This window comes from Apis mellifera, linkage group LG15 (assembly GCF_003254395.2).
Source record: "Apis mellifera strain DH4 linkage group LG15, Amel_HAv3.1, whole genome shotgun sequence".
Lineage (NCBI taxonomy): Eukaryota > Metazoa > Arthropoda > Insecta > Hymenoptera > Apidae > Apis > Apis mellifera.
This window is the reverse complement of record NC_037652.1, coordinates 8,706,492-8,725,958: the sequence shown is the minus strand read 5'-3', so window position 1 is coordinate 8,725,958 and position 19,467 is coordinate 8,706,492. Positions and strand designations below refer to the sequence as shown.

Below are 19,467 nucleotides of genomic sequence, written 5' to 3'. Positions count from 1 at the left end.
CGTTCAATCGGATAATTATCCACTCGCCGTTGTATATCAAATATTTCCCAATTACACGATCCGCGCGTGTACAGTTTCAATTCGGTCGGTAGAAGAAACCTTTTGAAAGATGCATCGGGGGCAAAGTTTCCTCGCCGCATTTCCCTCGCGAGAGGGTATATGTTTATAGCCAGACGGTGATATACCACCGATAGTATTCCCCTTGGTGGCAGGGAAAATCCCGTGGCGCGGAGTAAATAAGAGTACTCGTTAGTTCCCGTTCTTTCGTCTATCATTTTCACCGCGTTTTCACCCACTCGTTCGAAACTTGGAACGGCCATTGTTCCCGTGAAATCTCGCACATGTATTGCAAACATATTGCACGGATCGGACTCGTAATTTTAACTCGATGGACCTTTCTATCTTTTGCGAATCACCGGTTCAAACCCATCGCTCGAATCTATGCTTTTACCGTGTAACATGTTTCGCTCGAAGATGCTTCGAGTGATGGGTTTAATTCGATGCACAACGGTGAAAATGGTTTAAATTCTCAAAGTGTTGGGTTAATGATTCAGCTCTTCGTGAATCGTTCGGTTAAACCCATCGCTCGATTCGACGCATCCATCGCAACGTCTTTCGCCCAAAGATTCTTAAAGGATTCGAGTGATGCACAACGCTGCGAGTGGAAGAGTAAGTTTCATTTCTCTTTGTGGATCATTGGCTTAGAGGCATCAATTCGATGCAACGTGTCTCTCTCTTTCAAAGATTCTTAAAGGATTCGAATGATGGGTTTAATTCGATGGTTTGCAAGTGGCGGAGCGATGTTTTCACCTGCTCGCGAATCGTTCGCTCGAACTCCGCTGCTCGAAGATTCTTAAAGGATTCGAGTGATGGGTTTAACTCAACTTGGGTTCGTGACAATTTCTCTCAAAGCCATCGCTCGACTCGACGCCTCCATCTCAATACGTTTCAACGTATAAGCCGCTTCGTCTTCTCGATTTCTTGCCCTGCCGCTCTGGAATTTCGTTGGTAATCTTTCACCATCGATGACTGTTCGCCCGGAAAGAACAAAGTTCGGCTCGCGTAAATTATTTCCTCGACGATTCATCTCAGAATCACGGTACAGTTGTAATTAATTCGAATTATATAATAAAAAAATTTGGGTAAGAAAATTAATTAAAAATCGGAAGGTAGCTCGATTTTTCTCGAGTTTTCGAAATCACCGTCCGCCTGAAATAAATTTTCAATTCGGACAAGAGATGTGTATCACGATCACGCTCTTTTCCTATTGACACAACGTGGAAAGCACGCTGCTCTGCTCCCTCAGAGGTCAGCTCAGACCCCTATATAGCCTCGAAATCTATTGAAAATTCAAATTGAACGAGATCCAAAGCAAACAGCACCTCTCACGCATCGGTACGCGTGCGACGACCGCACGTTCAATCAATGCGTGTTGTCCTTTTGAACCTTCGTTTGCGTTTAACCGCGCGAATTTTCCAAGTTTTTTTTTTCTCTCTCTCTTCTTTTTTTATTTTTATTTTTATTTTCACGAAGGATAGAAATTAACGGGGATTTTTCACCACTTTTTAAATTTTCGCCACTCTTTCTTACCACGAACGCAATTTTCAGTTTCAATGATCAACGCTAATCGCGTTTAAATCTCGCGAAAAAAATAAATATCGAGCGAATAAACAATGAAAAAGTTGAAAAGAATATATCGAAGTGAATCGAAATTTTATTTTTATTTTCACGAAGGATAGAAATTAACGGGGATTTTTCACCACTTTTTAAATTTTCGCCACTCTTTCTTACCACGAACGCAATTTTCAGTTTCAATGATCAACGCTAATCGCGTTTAAATCTCGCGAAAAAAATAAATATCGAGCGAATAAACAATGAAAAAGTTGAAAAGAATATATCGAAGTGAATCGAAATTTTATTTTTATTTTCACGAAGGATAGAAATTAACGGGGATTTTTCACCACTTTTTAAATTTTCGCCACTCTTTCTTACCACGAACGCAATTTTCAGTTTCAATGATCAACGCTAATCGCGTTTAAATCTCGCGAAAAAAATAAATATCGAGCGAATAAACAATGGAAAAGTTGAAAAGAATATATCGAAGTGAATCGAAATTTTCGACGATGCGTTTCAATAATTGCGGGCATAATTTATCGAATGAACGACGTGCAACGTGTAGAAGGAGAGGAGGTTTCGTCGAAAGGCTTTTCCCGATCGATCCACGGCGCACAGGGCGGCGTACTCGACGTATCGTGTTGTTGCAACAATATCGCCGATACCGGATTTCCCGGATGAAAAGAATGCGCCTTTAAACGTCGTGTCCATTTTCCGCTTTCGGCGCAATTTATGACTCTAAAGTTCCTCGAACATCGATTTTATCCTGGAAATTTGTTCCAATTTGCAAAAAGACGCGAAACAACGCTCGCTTTTCCACATTCGAGATGCCAATTCTTTGAACTAATATCCGGAGAATAAAAAGCAGAAGAAGAAGAAGAAGAGAAGATTCGTTTTAGTTTAATTTCCTGATTGTTCTATCCAAGCATCGCGATAAAAGGGAAATCTATTTCCCCCATTCACGGGACTCGCTTCATCCTTCCTTAATAATTTCTCAATTTCAATTTGTTCGATTTATTTTAACCGAATAACGAATTTCGATAAAAATTTGAAGGGAGGGGAAAAAAGTGTAAGAAAATATTTCTGAAAATATTAATCCAAAAGGTTTAACGCAGCGCGATAGCTTTTTGCGCGTTAGATCGATGGATATTCTCTCGTTTATCGTTATACGTTGTGTTTACACAAGGAGAATTAACGTGCGAGTGAATTTACACGCGAGTAATAAAAGATAACCGATCCGAACAACCGATGATGCACAGCGCGTGTGAGGCTGTTTTGCGCAGCGACGCGATATAAAAAAAAAAAAAAAGAAAAAAAATAGCTGCCTGCGTGTCCCTGGCATACTTTATTAATTAAAAATGCCGGTCGGTCGGAATTCGCATTACGCATATTCCGCCTGCTATTCGTCGCGAAAGTCAGAATCTTGTTGTCAAGGAGGGGCGGCAGTCGACCGAATTACAACGGGTTGGTTGTTACAACGAACGAGTGACAAAACGTATTCGTTCCAGGCCGAGAGAGTCGCTGGACACTCGCGCATCGAACTTTTTTCAATCCTTATTATCTTGTTCGCAAAGTTGGATTATCTCGTTGAATCGTTATAACTTTTTTTTCCAACAGATCTCTTGGACATATTTGTACAAGACCATCGATTTAATCCCAGAAACACAGGACGAGACGCAAAGGACTCGAATCATCGACAAGAACCAATAAACTAATCAACTCTATTTTCGAATATTATTATTAAGATCTCGATATATATATATTCAGAAAGAGATCTCATCACAAAGAGATATTCTAAAATTTTTCCACCGTCTATCTAGGGAATAAGTCGTGAAACAATTTTTGACCGAAAGTAACAGCAAAAAAAGTTTACTTCGTTCCGCTACGCTGAGCTCACCGTATCGAAGGGCAAAAAAGGCAAACAGAATCGAGACGACGATCGTCACGTCCAGTGACGCTCAATTCGCACATATAAATACACTAGAGATATATATAAGTCGTACCTTTATAAAACTCAACGGTGCTCAACGCTTCTGAATCCTATCGTGCAAAGGAATTGACGTCACTCGAGATGGAGAAAAATCCAAGACGACGACGACGGCTCGCGACCGCTTCGTAGGAGTCGTATAAAACGCGATATAATAACATTTCGTTGTTCGGGATCGCACGACACGCCCTGTCATTTTCCACTCTACTTGGGCACAAAGAGCGGTGGGGGGAGGGGAATAAAAAGGATGGGCGAGCCTATCCAACGTCTGTGCGCGCAGCGTGCGAGGATGTCACTCGTGAGAAAGCGTTGTTCGTGACCTGACGCGCAAACAATGTACCGGCGAAAATATTTCTTCCTGCTGGTTTCCAGACCGGCACTGTAGCGAGCCGCTTATACACGCGCTTGAAACTCGAGCTGAAAGTTTCCGGGGGACGCGCTTTGCTTCGGAGAAAGTATTGTTTTCGCTCGTGCACCACCGAAATGGTACACCCTTTCAAAACTCGGCGAACGTTACAACTACCACGGGCGAGAACACGATCCACGTACGAGGATTAATATCGACTCGATTTCGCGTAATTTGGCTTGGAAAATAAACCGGTTTTCGCCGTTCGTCTTCGATCGAAAAATATGTGTCGATCTGCAATTTGCGTTAATCCCGTATATATCAAATCCATCGGAAAAAGCATTACGAAATACAGGATATGTCGATACCAAAGCGTTACTAATTGAAGCGTAGAATGGTGAAAAATCGTTTCGGGCGAGAATTTCGGTAGAGTAACGAGGCCGTTATTCAATCACGCGTTCCGATATTTCCGATTGACGTTACGACAAATAATAATCGCGATAAGGATATTTTCGAAAAAGCTCATCGAGCATTAACACAAATATTCTCCGTATTAATTTAATTCCATTCCCTCGAATTAATACCCTCGTTTAATACCATCCTTCCTTCCAGATCGATCGATATACACGCTCTCTCCTCTCTCCTTCCTGCGATCTTCCTTTCGATTTCGCCAATTCTCGTCAACCTTCCCCCTCCCCGTTCCGCGAGACCCGTTGCTTAGGCAACGTTCGCGATTAGATCGGCACACGAATCCATCATCACTGCTGCCCGCTCTTCGAGCAGGTTCTTCGATCGTTTCGAAAGAGATGGAGGGGAATAAATAAAGGGATGGAATCGAGGCGGAATATCGAGCGAATCGTTTTCTCTGCTCGGTCTCGCGGGCCAATTGAACGCGAGTTTCCATCATTCGCGATAACTCTCGTTCAGAGAGATACGTAACCCCGGGTGTGCGCTCGTGATTTTCTTCGCGGGTGGCGCGCGATATCAAAATCGCCGCCATGTTCTTTCTCTCCTCTCCTCCACGAAAAGATACAGGGATATAGATTTAGGTATCGATTTTTACAACGCGGAAATTTTTAATCAATATTAATCGTAGTTGTTTATTATTGTTCTTTGACGAACGAATATACGTTGTTTAAAGTTAAATAAACGCCGGGATAAATAAATGTTTATTTATTGTTAAGCCGTATAAAATCTCGATCCATTTTTTTTTTTAACGAAGAGTGTAACGTGCTTTGTTATTCATGACGAAAATACGATTTGAAAGCTTCTCTCTCTCTCTCTTCGTTTAATTTCGAAGTTAAAAATGTTACGATCATATATATATATATATCGTAGCGTTAATCGATAATTACATTAATTTATTCTATTATTGTTATGTTTGCGTTTAACGGTGCCGTGTTGTTGTAAATTTACTTTATATGTAAATCGGTATCGTCGATTATTAATTAATTCCATCAATCCCTAGAGATTCGAAAGTAAACCGTTATCATCATCGTAGTACTTGCAAAATTTAGAATAAATATTTATATGTATTTTAACGGTAAACGACTCTTTACTATGCAACGGTTCCCTCCCGTGAAATATGATTATATTTATAACCGCGTTACACCTTTGCGACGTATGCATGACGAAAATAAATTTAAGGCGAAATATTTATATACACGCGTATCTCCCCTATAAATCGCGTCTCTCCCTTTTTTTTCGCCATATGAATTTTATTTATTCTCTTTTTTTTTTTATCCACGCGATTAATTATTTCGTTATAAATTTTTGACGTGGTGACAATTGAAAAAACGAAAAATATTCGTACTTGGATCGAGAAGAAACGATTCGAAATGACTTTTCAGTTAGATCAGAGAAGGAAGAAAAAGATTTGAGATCTTTTAAATTTTAAATTTATTTAAAATTTATTATTTATTATTATAAAAATTATTATTTATTGATCTTTTAAATTTAATTTTCGTTTAAATTAAACGACGCGTGAATGTGTGTGTGTGAAAGAAAAAGAATTTGACGCGAAGCGAAAATGTGTGTCGTGCTCTTGAAACATTTTGACCATCTCTTTTTAAACCTGCGCGCCCATTGTTGATCACCGTTTACGAGAGAGTCGCTCTTTGTTCCCATCGAGTCGACTAGCTTTTTACACATCCGCGATAGAATACGCGACATTACGGTCGACGCGAGAAATTGCAAGAAGAAAGAGACGAGGAAACGTTGAAATCTATATCTTGGAAGGACAAGAAAGGGCATCGTAAATAACGCTCGAAAGAATCGTGTCCGACCTCATCGCTAATGCATAAAACGACACGTTCACAGAGTGATAAATTTCATATTCGCGTATAAATCTTATTTTTCACCCCCCCCTCCTATTAACCGATCCTCAAAATCGTATCACGTGTCTTCTTTCAAAAAAGAGGGGAAATTTACCACAACGATCCAAACAATACCTCCTCGTTATTATTCCGCTACCTCGTTCGTCTATTTCCACGTAAGAAGAGTACGCGCGTATTCGGAACGAGAAGTTGGAAGAAAATTGGAGGAACATCGACTTATTTCTCCCGGTGTGTTTCGATCCGCGGAAGGAGGAAAGAAAACAGAGCGAGTAAAAAAGAGAGAGGAAAAATAAAGGCGAAGAAATATATATAGAGTTGATCGTGTCGCTTTTCAGCAATGTCAGCAGTCGCCGGTGGTTTTCAGGCCGACAACGCGAAACGGGGTCACCGATCGCATTGTACCGCTTTGCCGAGTGGAGGACCGAGGCACTTCGCAACAATTCATGCACTTTTGACCTTTGCCGCGTTTCCCTCCGCGCGAGAGAGTGCAACTGGAACGGCCTACTTCTTGCCGTGGACCCAAGTCGACGCTAATACAATTTCGAGGCAGCGTCGAGGGCAAGTATCAACGCAGTGCCAACCTGCTCCTATAAAACCACCAACTGTTTATTGGAAAGAAGTCTCGTTTTGGTTAATGTAGGAAACGCTGCTGTTTTCACACGTATTTTTCTCTTTAGCCTTTGTATATTAATTGTGATAGACGGAGGCTGATAAATTTTTCTCATAATACGTGTAGATTGATTATAATTCTTGTACGTATACGAATAAGCTAGATATATTGTAGATAATTTCGAAAATATTTCTTCCAGTCCACTGAACAGCGCGCGGATTGTAAACAAAGCGTCTAAAGTGGGGATAACGGTCCTAGCGAAAGACGTCCTTTTGCCAGCGAACTAGTACGTAGTTTGCTCTCGTAGATCACGGATGTATCTTCGTACAATGTTTGTTAATACGAGCCTCTTCACACCGAATATCGAGTGATTTTGCTCGATTTGAGGTAATCTTGAACGAGATTTACGTCAACATGTAACGTTTATTGTGCAAGGTAAGCAATTATCGCGTTTCTTTAATTGAAAGCAGTTGTTATTTCTAACGCGTGGTTTCTTATTTATCATATATGTTATATAGGCGGAAGAAATCCGCTTGTATTTTCCTCGAAAACTTTACAAAGTCTGGATTTTCCACCGTGAGAAAATAAAACGCCGATATTTCTCCTCGATTGAAAAGTTTCCGTCGGATATATACGCTTATTAAAGCGCGAGGGTAAAGCCGCGGCCACTCCTTTCGCCATTCTATTTATCGTTATACGCCAGTTTTATTGGAGTTCTCAGGGGCAGCCGCTCAAAGAGATTTCGGATGTTAATTTATTCCATTTCGCGGAGGAAAAGGGGTTCATGAAAAATCTAGGCCGGATTCCACCCACGTGTAGCTTCGAAACGTGCTTCGAGTCGCGTCATTTCACAGTATCCGCGTTAATCGGTGGACAGCACTGTCCGCTATCCCGTGGAAAACCCATGTGAAAACGTGTGAAAAATAATAGCCATCCGCGTTCTGAGATCGTTTAAATTTCAACGAGTAAAACGAGCCACATAACTGAACCTTAACTGTTGACGGATAACGGTCAAGATGGAAATTGAAGTTTATTCGAAGGCTTGTGCGAAGTGTAAAGAACGAAAGGTCTCGAGGTTCAAAATCATTGGAGATAATTCTCGAAAACGTGAAACAGACCGTTATTTTTTAAACGCATTCACCGTTTCTTGCGATTCGCTTCTGACCTTGCTTCGACTCGCAAACCGTCTCCGGCTTCGAAACAAAACGCGCATTCGCTTCTCGGTAAGCGAGCCGTCCTGCTGCCTATTTCGCGTGGCTCGAAAAACAAAGCTAACAACGTCCGACCAATGTCGAATACTACATATCCACAAGCGTAGTCGGTTGAACAGCTTGGCAGCTGTGTTTATTTATTTAGAGGACTGCACACTTTTATTCGGTATCGTTGTCGTAACGGATATTACCGCGGCAATTTCGCATCGTTGTGTACACTTGTGGAAAAGGAAAGAAAAAAGGAGAGAGAGAGAAAGAGAAAAAGTGAAGAGTTTTGTTCGCCGTTTGTCCAAGTATCTTTTACAAACGAAATTAACGAACGGATTACGAAGGGAATCGTGCACGCGGATAAAAAGAACGCAAGTGGTGTAATTCATATATAAAAGGGTATTTGATCAACGTTGAAGTGGTTGTCGTCGGAAGAGGGGGGATGAGGGAAGAAGACAGTGCTTCCAACTTGTTAATATCGTGGACGATTCATCTTTCGCTTCGCCGGAACGTATTTAACAAACGTTTATCATCGTTTCTCTTCCACCTTTCTTTTTTCAAAATTTATTGAAATTACACGATAATAGCGTAACCGTGTTATCATTTAGATACTCTCGTCAATTGTTTGACAAATGTCGTTGTCCATCGGTTAAAATTTTGTTCAAAGCTCGCGAAAATTCGGAGGGTAAAAAATTGTTTGCTCTAGAGATACGATTTATCCAACTTTTTCGATAAGAATTATCTGGCATAAATTCAAGTTGAACGCGCGCATGATAAAAAGTTTTGGAAAAGTTTCCGCGAAACTTCTGGTCAGTTTTTCTTCAGATTTCCTTCATACATTCGTGCACGCGTTCTCGATCATGTTAATAAGGATAGATAAAATTTGAAAAATTTTAGAGCGCCCGTTCTCCTTCTTCCATTTCCCCCTCCTTCGAATAGGCATAAACGCGTCGGTGAAGTTTGTGTACCCGATAAACTTTACCCCGGCTACACAGAGTAATATCAATTTGAATGCGTAAATCAAATTTACAATCTATCTCCTCCTAGGTGAAACTGTAAAGGAAAAAATGTTCGCGTCGGGGCAAATATTTGCGTATTCCCGGACTACTCCTTTCCTATTCGATTCAATCCTCAAAGAAGATAAAAATATCGCTATCTCGAGTGTTTGCCCAAAAGAAGTGTACCCAAGATTTGAAAGAGAAATATATTTATCGAAGAATCTCTCTCTCTCTCTCTCTCTCTCTATTATTCGATGTTAACATTTTTTTTACATGTCTAAAAGCGAAACGTTAATTTTACACCTTCTATTTTAAAATCGTCGAAAACGGACAACGGATTTTTCGCTCGATATATAAATTTGTATTCGGGCGGCGGCGTTGCTATTCCCAATCGCTCAATCCTTGGCAGCGTAGCGATCCACGCGGAGAAGAGTAATTCTCCCGCATCTCTCTGTCCCAGCGAGAAAGCAAATGAACCTCGTACATCGTGCGTGCACGCACGATCGGCGGCCTCTGCACGCGCACGAAGGCAGCCGTGCGAGAGTCGGCGTAGTGAATTTTCCACGACCAGACTTTTAGTTGTTAAACACGGAGGGGAGGGGAGGGGAATCCTTGGCGGAACAGGAAACGAACGAAACGGCCGATTTGTCAAATTGATTCGAAGCGGCGCGCGCGCATGGAATTTTAAGTCCACCTCTGTTGGCCTGCGAATCGTCGCGAAAGGGATTGTATGCAAAATTTTCACCACTGTCGATCGAAGTAAAAAAAAAAAAAGAAGAAAATAAATAAATAAATTCGATGCACGTTTCTTACGCGACAGTAATTTATTCCATATTTCTTATTTAACGGCGATTTGTATGGATGGATATCGATCGATTTTTCTTATTTTTCACCCGAATTGGCCGCGACATCGTTTATTACCCGCTTCATTAAACGATGTCGATATTTATCGAACTTTTTCTCCTTTCCAACGAAGAAGAGGCTTTAATCACGGTTGTCCAGATTGAACGGCGGCGTTATTCCACGGGCTAATGAGCACGAGGTTGTGAACGTGACGCGTGTATGAGTGTCTTGAAAAAAGGAGAGAGAGAGAGAGAGAGAAAAAGAAGTTTCAAACAGCACGGGAAACAGGAGCGCGTTTAATCCTGGCAAATGGCGCGGCCGTAAATATGAATTAAGCAAATGACGGGGGGCTTCATTAAAATTGCACCATCGATTGGTTCCGAATGTGGAGCCGATCTCGCGCGGCTAAATCCACTTAAAGCCAACATCGGGGCTGGAAAAGCCGGTATCCATCCGTGCGATATTTCGAAGGCGATCCCGGGACGAAGAGGGGAGAGAGAGATGGAAAATGCACGACTGTTACACGTGGATACCATAATTTGAAATTGTTACGCTCCCTGCGGATCGATTCCATCCTTCTTTACCGACGCGTCCGAGCGCGTTCCCTCCGTGTTCGTTAACCCATGTCTTACGTCTCGATTCTTTCACGCTAAATCGTTCGATTCGCGGTTTCTCTACGCGATTAATCGACGGAACCGATGGATTTCGCGCTCGTTTTGTCGCAGCTTTTATGCACGTTACGCGTTTCGATCGACGGGTAATTATGTAGGAACGTTGAATTGAAAAAATGGGCGAATGAAGAATGTTTTCGTTTGCTTGTTTCAGATGCAGAGGGCGGTGCTACTGCTCTGTTGGCTGCCGCTCCTCAACCACTGCCACGCCGTGAATCCAGGTAACGGGAGGAAACTTTTTTTTTTTTTTTTGCCTAGGTTTACTTTGCTATTACGAACATTACAGTTTTTAAACTCTTCCTTCGCGCTTTATCCCTTTGCTGTTCGCGTCGTAATTGTTAACAGTGGTTAATTGCTTTCCAAAGCATTGTTTGATATCGGGAATCGATGGATGAAACGTTTTACGTTGAACGAAGTTTATTTTTCTATAAACGCTTCCTTGCTGTTTTTCTCAGACTGACTTTGTAATCGATTTAAAATAGACATCCCGCGTCTATGAGCGGTTCGTGTATGCGTATATCGTGTGTGTGCGTATCGATATTCGTACGAACGGCGATTCAATTAAATTGCAATTTGTTGAAACGTTACTAAATGATACGAAATAATTGTCACGAATTAATTATTAAATACCAATAATAATCAATTGTCAAATTTATTTACACATTCGTCCGGAATTAAAAACGTTTATAGAAGAAATTTTAGCTTTTAGATTCCGGAAAATCTTCTCAAAATTCTTCTCTTCCTTTTATTCGTAAACGTTGTCGTAAATTTGTATCCAACTTCCTAAATGGTTTCACTATCGGAATCGTTAAACTTACAAAGTGTTTTCTCGGTTTTACGATCGGTCTATTCGAATCGATTAGAATACAAAAAAGAATCAAAGTTTGTAAAATCGCGTCGATAAATATCGATTTAATATAGGATTTAATCTAATTATTTAATCTTTTCCATGAGCCGATCGATGTTCCTATTATTGCGCCGATGTAACGCGACATATCGAAAACACTCTTTTACTGGCGATCGGTAATAAGGATATTTTATTTATCTTCGAGATTTCATAAATTAATAAATTGGATTAAATTAATTTCCTTTCTTATTATTATTTTTTTTTCTTTTTTAGGTTAGAGATTTTAAACTGCTCGCTTCCAAGGCTCTTCTTCTATCCACTTATTACACATATTCCGGTAATTGGAGCGTTCGGGGATATTTAAAAATTCGTACAAAAAGTAATAACGGTTGAAAGATAAAGCGAAACGTTTCCGAACGTTACGAGATCATTATACGCGTGCATTATACTCATATTTCTAGTTATTAAACGGATAATGATCCCCCGGGAACAATAATAACATAAATTACGTATCCTCGTTTCTACGTATATATATATATATGTATATATTACCGAAAGTAACTCGTACTTTTACGCGTGAATAATTATCTGGAACGGAGCGTAATGACAATAAACTTTCTTTGATTTGTGAAAACGAACGAGCGTTAATCCGCGATAACGATAAATTTCGCTCTCGTGCGTAACAACGAAATTAATCACGGGAATCTCGATTACCTTAAATAAAATTTCCATCCCTTCTACATACGTAATTTAAAAAGTGTGTCGAGATATTTAATACATATATATTCATCGTAATATTCAACAGATACATTCGTGTCGACGAATGGGGAGAGGCGCGCGTCTAAAATGCCAGTAAATTCGCGCGGAACGTGTTCAACGGCGAATTTAGAACGAGAATTATCGCGTTCCATCCATTCGAATTCGGGGAGCAGCGGAGAACTGATTGTGGCCTCGCAAGGAATATAATTGGTCGGCTTGGCGGAAACGTCACGTCCTCCCCTCCAATCCGGATTTTTTCCAGACGTTATTGATTGATAAAATTTTAAAACTCTTTCGAAATTTTTATTTTCTTCTCCCTCCTTTTGTCCAATATTATTATATTAAGTTGGCAACTAAGTAATTGCGGATTTTTTTTAGAAAATCAAAGACAATTTTTTCATGGAACTAAATAACTTTATTCCGTAACGTGTTGCCCATTTTGATCAATCACCTTTTGCCATCTTTCAGGCAGCATCATAATCCCACGTTCGTAAAACTTGTGGTTTTTATTAGCAAAAAAGTGAATCAGGTACGATTTGATATCATCATCGTTATTGAAATTTTTACCATTCGAGGAATTTTGTAAAGATCGAAACAAAAAGTAATCGGATGGTGCAAGGTCAGGACTATATGGTGGATGCGGCAAAACATCCCAAACCAAGCTCCAATAATTTTTGCCGAGTGACCAAAGATGCGCGTGGCCTTGCATCGTCACGATGGAATACAACACCTTTTCGATTTGTCAATTCGGGCCGCTTTTCTTCAACCGCATCGTTTAATTTCGTTAGTTGTTCGATGTAGACAACAGAATTGATCGTTCGGTTGGGTGGTAAGAGTTCAAAATAGACAATTCCTTCATAATCCCACCAAACTGATAACAAAATCTTCTTTCGACGAATACCAGCTTTTGATGTCGTTCGAGCTGGTTCACGTGGCCTGCTCCACCATCTTTTCCGCTCGATATTGTCGCAAACAACCCATTTTTCATCGCCAGTTATCGGTCGTTTTAAAAATGGATCATTTTCGTTACGTTTCTTTAGCAAATCGCAGCTGTTAATGCGTTGCGTTAAATGCTTTTCTTTCAGTTCGCGAGGAACCCATGTATCGAGTTTTCGAACATAGCCAAGTTGTTTTAAGCGGTTTTCGATGTATGCGATACATGAAGCTTCTCTGCAATCTCACGAGTTGTACTGTGACGATCCGAATCGATTATTGCTTCGATTAGGTCGTCATCAACTTCAACTGAAATCCGCAATTACTTAGTTGCCAACCCAATATATACATATAATATTATATATATATATATTTTTCGTGGTCGCTTTTTCGTTTCTCGACGACATTCGAAGGATTATCCGCGCATTCTTGATTTAATTTATTAATTATAATTGTGTCCCAATATCGAAATATCGCTTCCTCTCCCCGCGTTTATCGCAGTTTAACGAACTTCGTCTGCCCAAAAAAAGTTCCAAGAAGTTTCCCGCTCGTTTTCGAAAGGAAACGTGGGCGACAATATCCGAGTACTTTCGCCGGATAGCGCGACAAATTCGCAATAATTCGAAAGAAAGAAGAAAGAAGAAGAAGAAGAAGAAGAAGAAGGAAACATCTCGCGTTGAACCAAGTTTGGAAAAATGGGAGAAACTTGCTGCTCGGTCTAAGAAGAGACACCAAAGTACCAACTTCCATTAGACGCAGGATGAACATGTTCGGGTGAAAGAAAAAAAAAAAAAAGTTGAAAATGTCGCGCTGAAGCACGGATGCAATCACGCATGCGGGGGAGGGGGTGCAACAACAAGCATCGTTACACGATGTTTCTCGTTTCGAACATATTTCACGTCCCCCTCTCCTCCTTTCTTCCAATACATTTTTAATTCGATCCAAGCCTACGATAATTCCATATCTAAAGATTAATCGATTTTTCTCTTTCGATCGAGAAAATTCGAAAACTTTTTACAATTTTTTTTAGAAAAGTGTGTTTCCTATTCTTGGAAGAAAAGAAAAAGCCATATACACAGAAAAGGAAGGAAATGTTGGGATTTGCAATTTAAAAAAGATCTCTTGTGTCGTTTCTTTCCCCTCCCCCTCCTTTTCCTCCATTCGAGAAAGTTTCGCGATAATTTGTTGCGCCCGCAATATGGCGCGAATATCCGCAAGTTTAGATCTAATCAATTCGCTTGTCGCCGCGAATAATCCCGCGAGTTTCCGCGACAGAGATCTCGACGCAGCCAAAAGTTCGGCTCTTACCAACTTTAATAATAACCGCGGAAGGAAAGGAGAATTTGGAACTTACCGATCCTCATCATCGACCAATCCTTTTTCCTCGATAATTCTCGCTCGGTCAACCGTTTATCGAAAACTCGAAGATCAGTCAAATTTCGATCGATTGGTTCACAATACTCGTGGTTTGGATCCGAAGTTACCTTGTTTCGCTTGGAAAACTTTGTCGTCCTTCGCTATTGTTGTAGCGTTTCTCTTTGAGAGAAAGGAAGAGGAGGTTGATTATCCAAAACCGATGAAAAGGAAAGTGAGGAATTTTTTTGGAATTTTTCTGTCGTATAAGACGAGATGGAAGGAATGTTTTGTTGAGATTATCGTGTATTGGGAGTCGAGAAGGGGATAAATAAATGTATCGTTGCGCCGAGAAATTAATATTAAGCGGATCGTTTCGAAGGTAAATAATCGCGTGTACCGCGTCATTTATATAAAGTATGTATCCGCTTTTGACGTGACGCCAGTCACGGGGAAGAGAGATTGCTTTATCGATTGGGAAAATTAACGACGAGGAACGTACGGGATTAATAACGGAGGAGAGAGTTTCGAAAAGGAAGAAGAAGAAAAAAAAAGTAACGTTCATCGTTATTTTGCCTGGAAGCAAGGAAGGAAGGAAGGATTTTTCGTCGGTGGTATCTCTTTGCCTCGTCTATTTATTCGAAGCGTTATAACGGGGGATCTCATTGGTTCAATTGAAAGGAAAAGAGGAATTTCGTATTATTGAGAGGCGAACGATCTTCGGCTTAGCATCTTGAACCCGCCGCTTCTTAAATAAAGAAAAGGATCAGCTACGATCCCTCTTCGGTTATCTCTCTCCGATATTCCGCCCGATGGATAGGCGAGAAATTCCCCCCACCCTTCGCCAAGGAGAGAGTCGAGTTGTCTCTCGAGTCGAGAGATTCGTTGAGGAAGAGAAAAAAATTCCTCTCCTTTCCTCTCGACAAACATCGCGAAACGCGCGTTGCATTCGAAACTGTGCCACACTCAATGGAAATACCGATTCTTACAATCGTGCGGGACAAGATGTTCAATCATTCGAAACAGAAGTAGATGCAACTCGCTTAAACCGAGATCCTTTTTCTTTGCCTCGATAACGGTTACTGGCTTACCTGTGTTTCCACTTAGAAACTTAGAAACTTCTATTCTCGATATTATTATTATTATATATATTATTATTATATATATTATTTATATTATTATATATATTATTATTATATATATATCGAGTTCAACGCGAATATCTTGAGGAATTTCCAAATACTTTTCTTCCACGCTTCGCGGATAGATATCTGGTCGAAACAAAGAGAGCTAATATGGCGAATATAGACGCGATCCTTCGTGATTCGGCAGGAGACGTCGAGGTCAGGAAATTTCTTTCGTTTCTCATTCCGATAATAACGGCACGTGCAACGAGAATGTCGATTCCAATAAGGAACTCTGCCTCGACTGGGGAGAGGAAGATAGAAAAAGTAAGGAAAGAAAGAGAAAGAAGATGTAAGAGGACGTAAGAGAGATATATATATATATACACACAGGTCGTCCCCGTTGGGACGAAGTAATAACCGCGAGAGAGAGAGATTTCGGGCACGCCAGATTTATCGCGGCGATGCATAGTTGTGACGTGACGGGAACGACAACGAGGACATCTGGCGCCCGCGCGCCCTCTCGTGTTTGACGCGTGTCGCGTTGCGTGCGAGTCGCGATGCGTAGTGGAAAATCCCTTACGAGCCGTCACCTTCTCGCCGCTTTGGCTGCGCGCAGCTTTCAGCCATGAGCAGCTGCGCGAGAATCGTGGAATAGGAATAGGTGAATGGAGGAGGGTCGTTAATCGACTTTGATCTCTGGAGAGAAAATAACGTTTTCTCTCGCTCTTCCAAACTAAGTTACCGACCGAGAAGTTACCAACGAGTAATTAACTTATTAAAATTCCGGTCGAATAACGTTGTAATCCATCTTTCTTTCTCGCGAGTTATTCGAAACGAATCGGTAAACGTTATCTCCAACTTTGGACTATTAAATTTTGCAAAGAGATCCATCCTGGCTCCATCTTCGTAAAAGTAACGGGAGTTTCGATCGATTTCGTCCGAAGATGGTTTTAATTGGAATAAGAAAATAAAGGGAGAGAGAAAATATCAAATTTGTATAATAATATCGGAATTTCTAGGCTCCAAGAAACGTTCGTTCTCGCTGGAAATGTTGCTAGGTTCGCACTGAGTCTATCGCACTTGCCTGAGAAACGATACACAACGAGTTCGAGTTCGTTTCCGCCTTTCTTCTCCCCGACGTTGCTCGGTTCATCGTTGGTTCAAGGAAACGCGAATGGGTTTCAGTCGGAGTGGCGCAACTGGGTCGCAGGATGATTCTCGTCCCGAAAAATAGATTTTCCATCGAAGTCGGACATTGGGCGAGGATAAAATCGATAAAACGTTCGCGCCACGCTCGAGTAAACTCTCGAGCATCGCCGATGAACGGCCATTGCCGCTCGCGGTGAAACAAGTCGAAATGCGAAAAATCCGCGCGAAATGAAAAAAAAAGAAAGGAAAGGAAGAAAGAATTTCGCTTTGCAGCGTTTTGGCCGGCTCGTAACGAGTGCTCGCCGTGGTGCGAGTTCAATTCCAGGGATCGCCACCGTGGCGCTCGAGATCGACCGAGTACCGTTCAAAATAAGTTGGTGGAAAAATATAATTGATAACGACTCGGTTCAACTTTTCTCTCTCTCTCTCTCTCTCCTGCCTAACTCAATTACGTTAGTATTCGTCGTGTATTTCTTCGAGCGAAGAAATACACGAGTAGACGAGATGTAAATTTTTGTTGGAGAGAAGAAGAAGAAAAAGAAAAGGAAAAAGAAATTCGATCGCGACACGAGGTAATATTATCGTCGTTTCCATCGTCGTTTCGCATCTCTGGGATGACGACACTCGTACCCAGATGACCCAGTTCACACTGCGAAGATGCGCAGTATCGAAATATCAGCAGCTAATATCTATCATTTATCTAGATTTTGACGCGTTACGTTGAATACGAACCTGTCTGCGCGCGGGGCGTCGCCGAGCTTTAATTACTTTAGCGGAAGTTAGACACGGAATTAGACTTTAAACTATACCGGCGACGCGAAATTAAATTTAACGCGATGCACGACATCCGTATTACGTACGGCGCGCGTGAATTAATCGTGACGCGATTGTTGACGGATTTTTTTTTCTTTCTTTCTTTTTTTTTTTTTTGAGAGAGAGAGAGGCGTAGTAAAATATCACGTCGAACGACAAAGCGCCGTTCCAGCAAAAGATGTGGGACGCTTGATAAAATTTTTGTTATCTGTCACGAAGTGGCTTGCAAAAGATGTGGGACGTTCGATCCGTATTATCCGACGATATAAACTATTTTGTTAAAGATGTGGGACGTTTGATAAAAAGTTCGAGCAATTATATGAGAGAGAGAGAGAGAGAGAGAGAGAGAGAGAGAGAGAGAGAGAGAGAGAGAGCAAGAGAGAGAGAGCGAAAGAGAGAGAGAGCAAAAGAGAGAAAGAGAGAATGAAAGAGAGAGAGAGAGAGAGCAATAGAGAGAGAGAGTGAGTGAGTGAGTGAGTGAGAGAGAGAGAGAGAGAGCGAAAGAGAGAGAGAGAGCAAAAGAGAGCAAGAGACAGAAAGAGAGAGCGAGAGAGAGAGAGAGAGTGAGTGAGTGAGTGAGAGAGAGAGAGAGAGCGAGAGAGAGCAATAGAAAGAGAGAGCAATAGAAAGAGAGAGCAATAGAAAGAGAGAGAGAGAGAGAGAGAGAGAGAGAGAGCAATAGAAAGAGAAAGAGAGAGAGAGAGAGAGAGAGAGAGAGATTGGTATATATTTGTAAGAAACTGAAGCGGTAGGTACTTTAATCTGGTGATCTCGAATCGGATACTCGGAGTGTAATATACGCGAATATATGCTTACGTGTACGTTTTCCTCGAGCTCTTTCCGGTTGCTGCAGTTTCATAAATAACATATTTGTAGCCACGTCAGAAGGTCAAAGGTCTGAATCTTTGGGGATAAAAAGTGGCGGATGTGTGTATCGTCGTGTTTCGCTCGAGAGGTAGATGGGAAACGAGAGAGGGGGAGGAAAAAAAAAAGTGTAATTTATTTTCATCTTTTCGAATCGAGGTTAATTTTCGCGGATAAGATTTTCAAGGGTTTGGAAATTCGCAATTAAATCGAAACGGGGGCCGAAAACTTTGGGTCAAAAGCAATTTCATCCCGATAAGTGAAACCCTTTAAATAATAACACACAACTGTATACCCCGCGCCTTCCACTTCGCCAAGTTGCTGAAAGAAACTTCGGTTTCTTCCTCCTCGTGCTCGTTAATTTCGTGCGAAGTTCTTCGCTTGGCAGTTGTGAGAAGTGAAAAAAGAAGAAGAAGCGGAAAAAGAAGGGGGGAGGAGAAAAAAGAAAAGAAAAAGAAAAGAGGAAAAGAACCCTCACCCGTGGAGAGCGATCCGTCGAAAAATCGAACGCGTTTTCAACTTTACCTACCATTCTTTATCGATCGTAACATCTATCCTCGATTACGGGAGCATCGAATTCGTCGGTGAAAAATATTGCTCGGTCGGTACATACTTACCGATTCGAAACACTATTTCGCGCAATCTTCTCGAGATTTATTCACGGAACGATCATTCGCCGAAACTTTCTCCCCGGGAGAGAATCGAGAATGGAAAGGCACTCGTGAGATTTGGTCGGGTTCGATGGGCAAAGCGAGGGAATTGCCATCGTGGCCTTCGAGAGAATCGAGGTTTGCCCACGCTCGTCGAGTATACGCGAGTTTCGAAACGCAGTGGCTCGTCATTAACGAAAGAGGTCGGTCGAGATGCGAGGCGAACAGCGCGCGATCGGTGGTGGGGGAAGGAGTCTCTCCAACTCGTGCCTAGTTTCGTTGCCCGTTGAAATTCGATGAAATTAGCCACTTGCATTGCGGTCAAGTTCGTCAATACCGTGCCCTTTGCACGTCTGTCACGATAGAAT

General features: G+C 41.4%; 1 protein-coding gene across 4 annotated transcripts in view; it reads left to right on the top strand.

The window, feature by feature from the left end:
- Positions 1-19,467, top strand: part of LOC726948 (suppressor of lurcher protein 1) — a 388,735-nt gene that overhangs the window by 35,552 nt on the left and 333,716 nt on the right. For 3 of the 4 annotated variants that reach the window (XR_409726.3, XM_001122665.5, XM_006563653.3), the window contains exon 2: positions 10,759-10,825. Coding sequence is in view for 3 of the 4 variants with exons in the window: in XM_001122665.5 (XP_001122665.2) it covers positions 10,759-10,825 (67 nt within the window). In the remaining variant the exon portion in view is untranslated. Of the gene's footprint in view, positions 1-7,092; positions 7,329-10,758; positions 10,826-19,467 lie in introns of those variants that run through there. The other variant, XM_016916568.2, reaches the window with a different exon arrangement.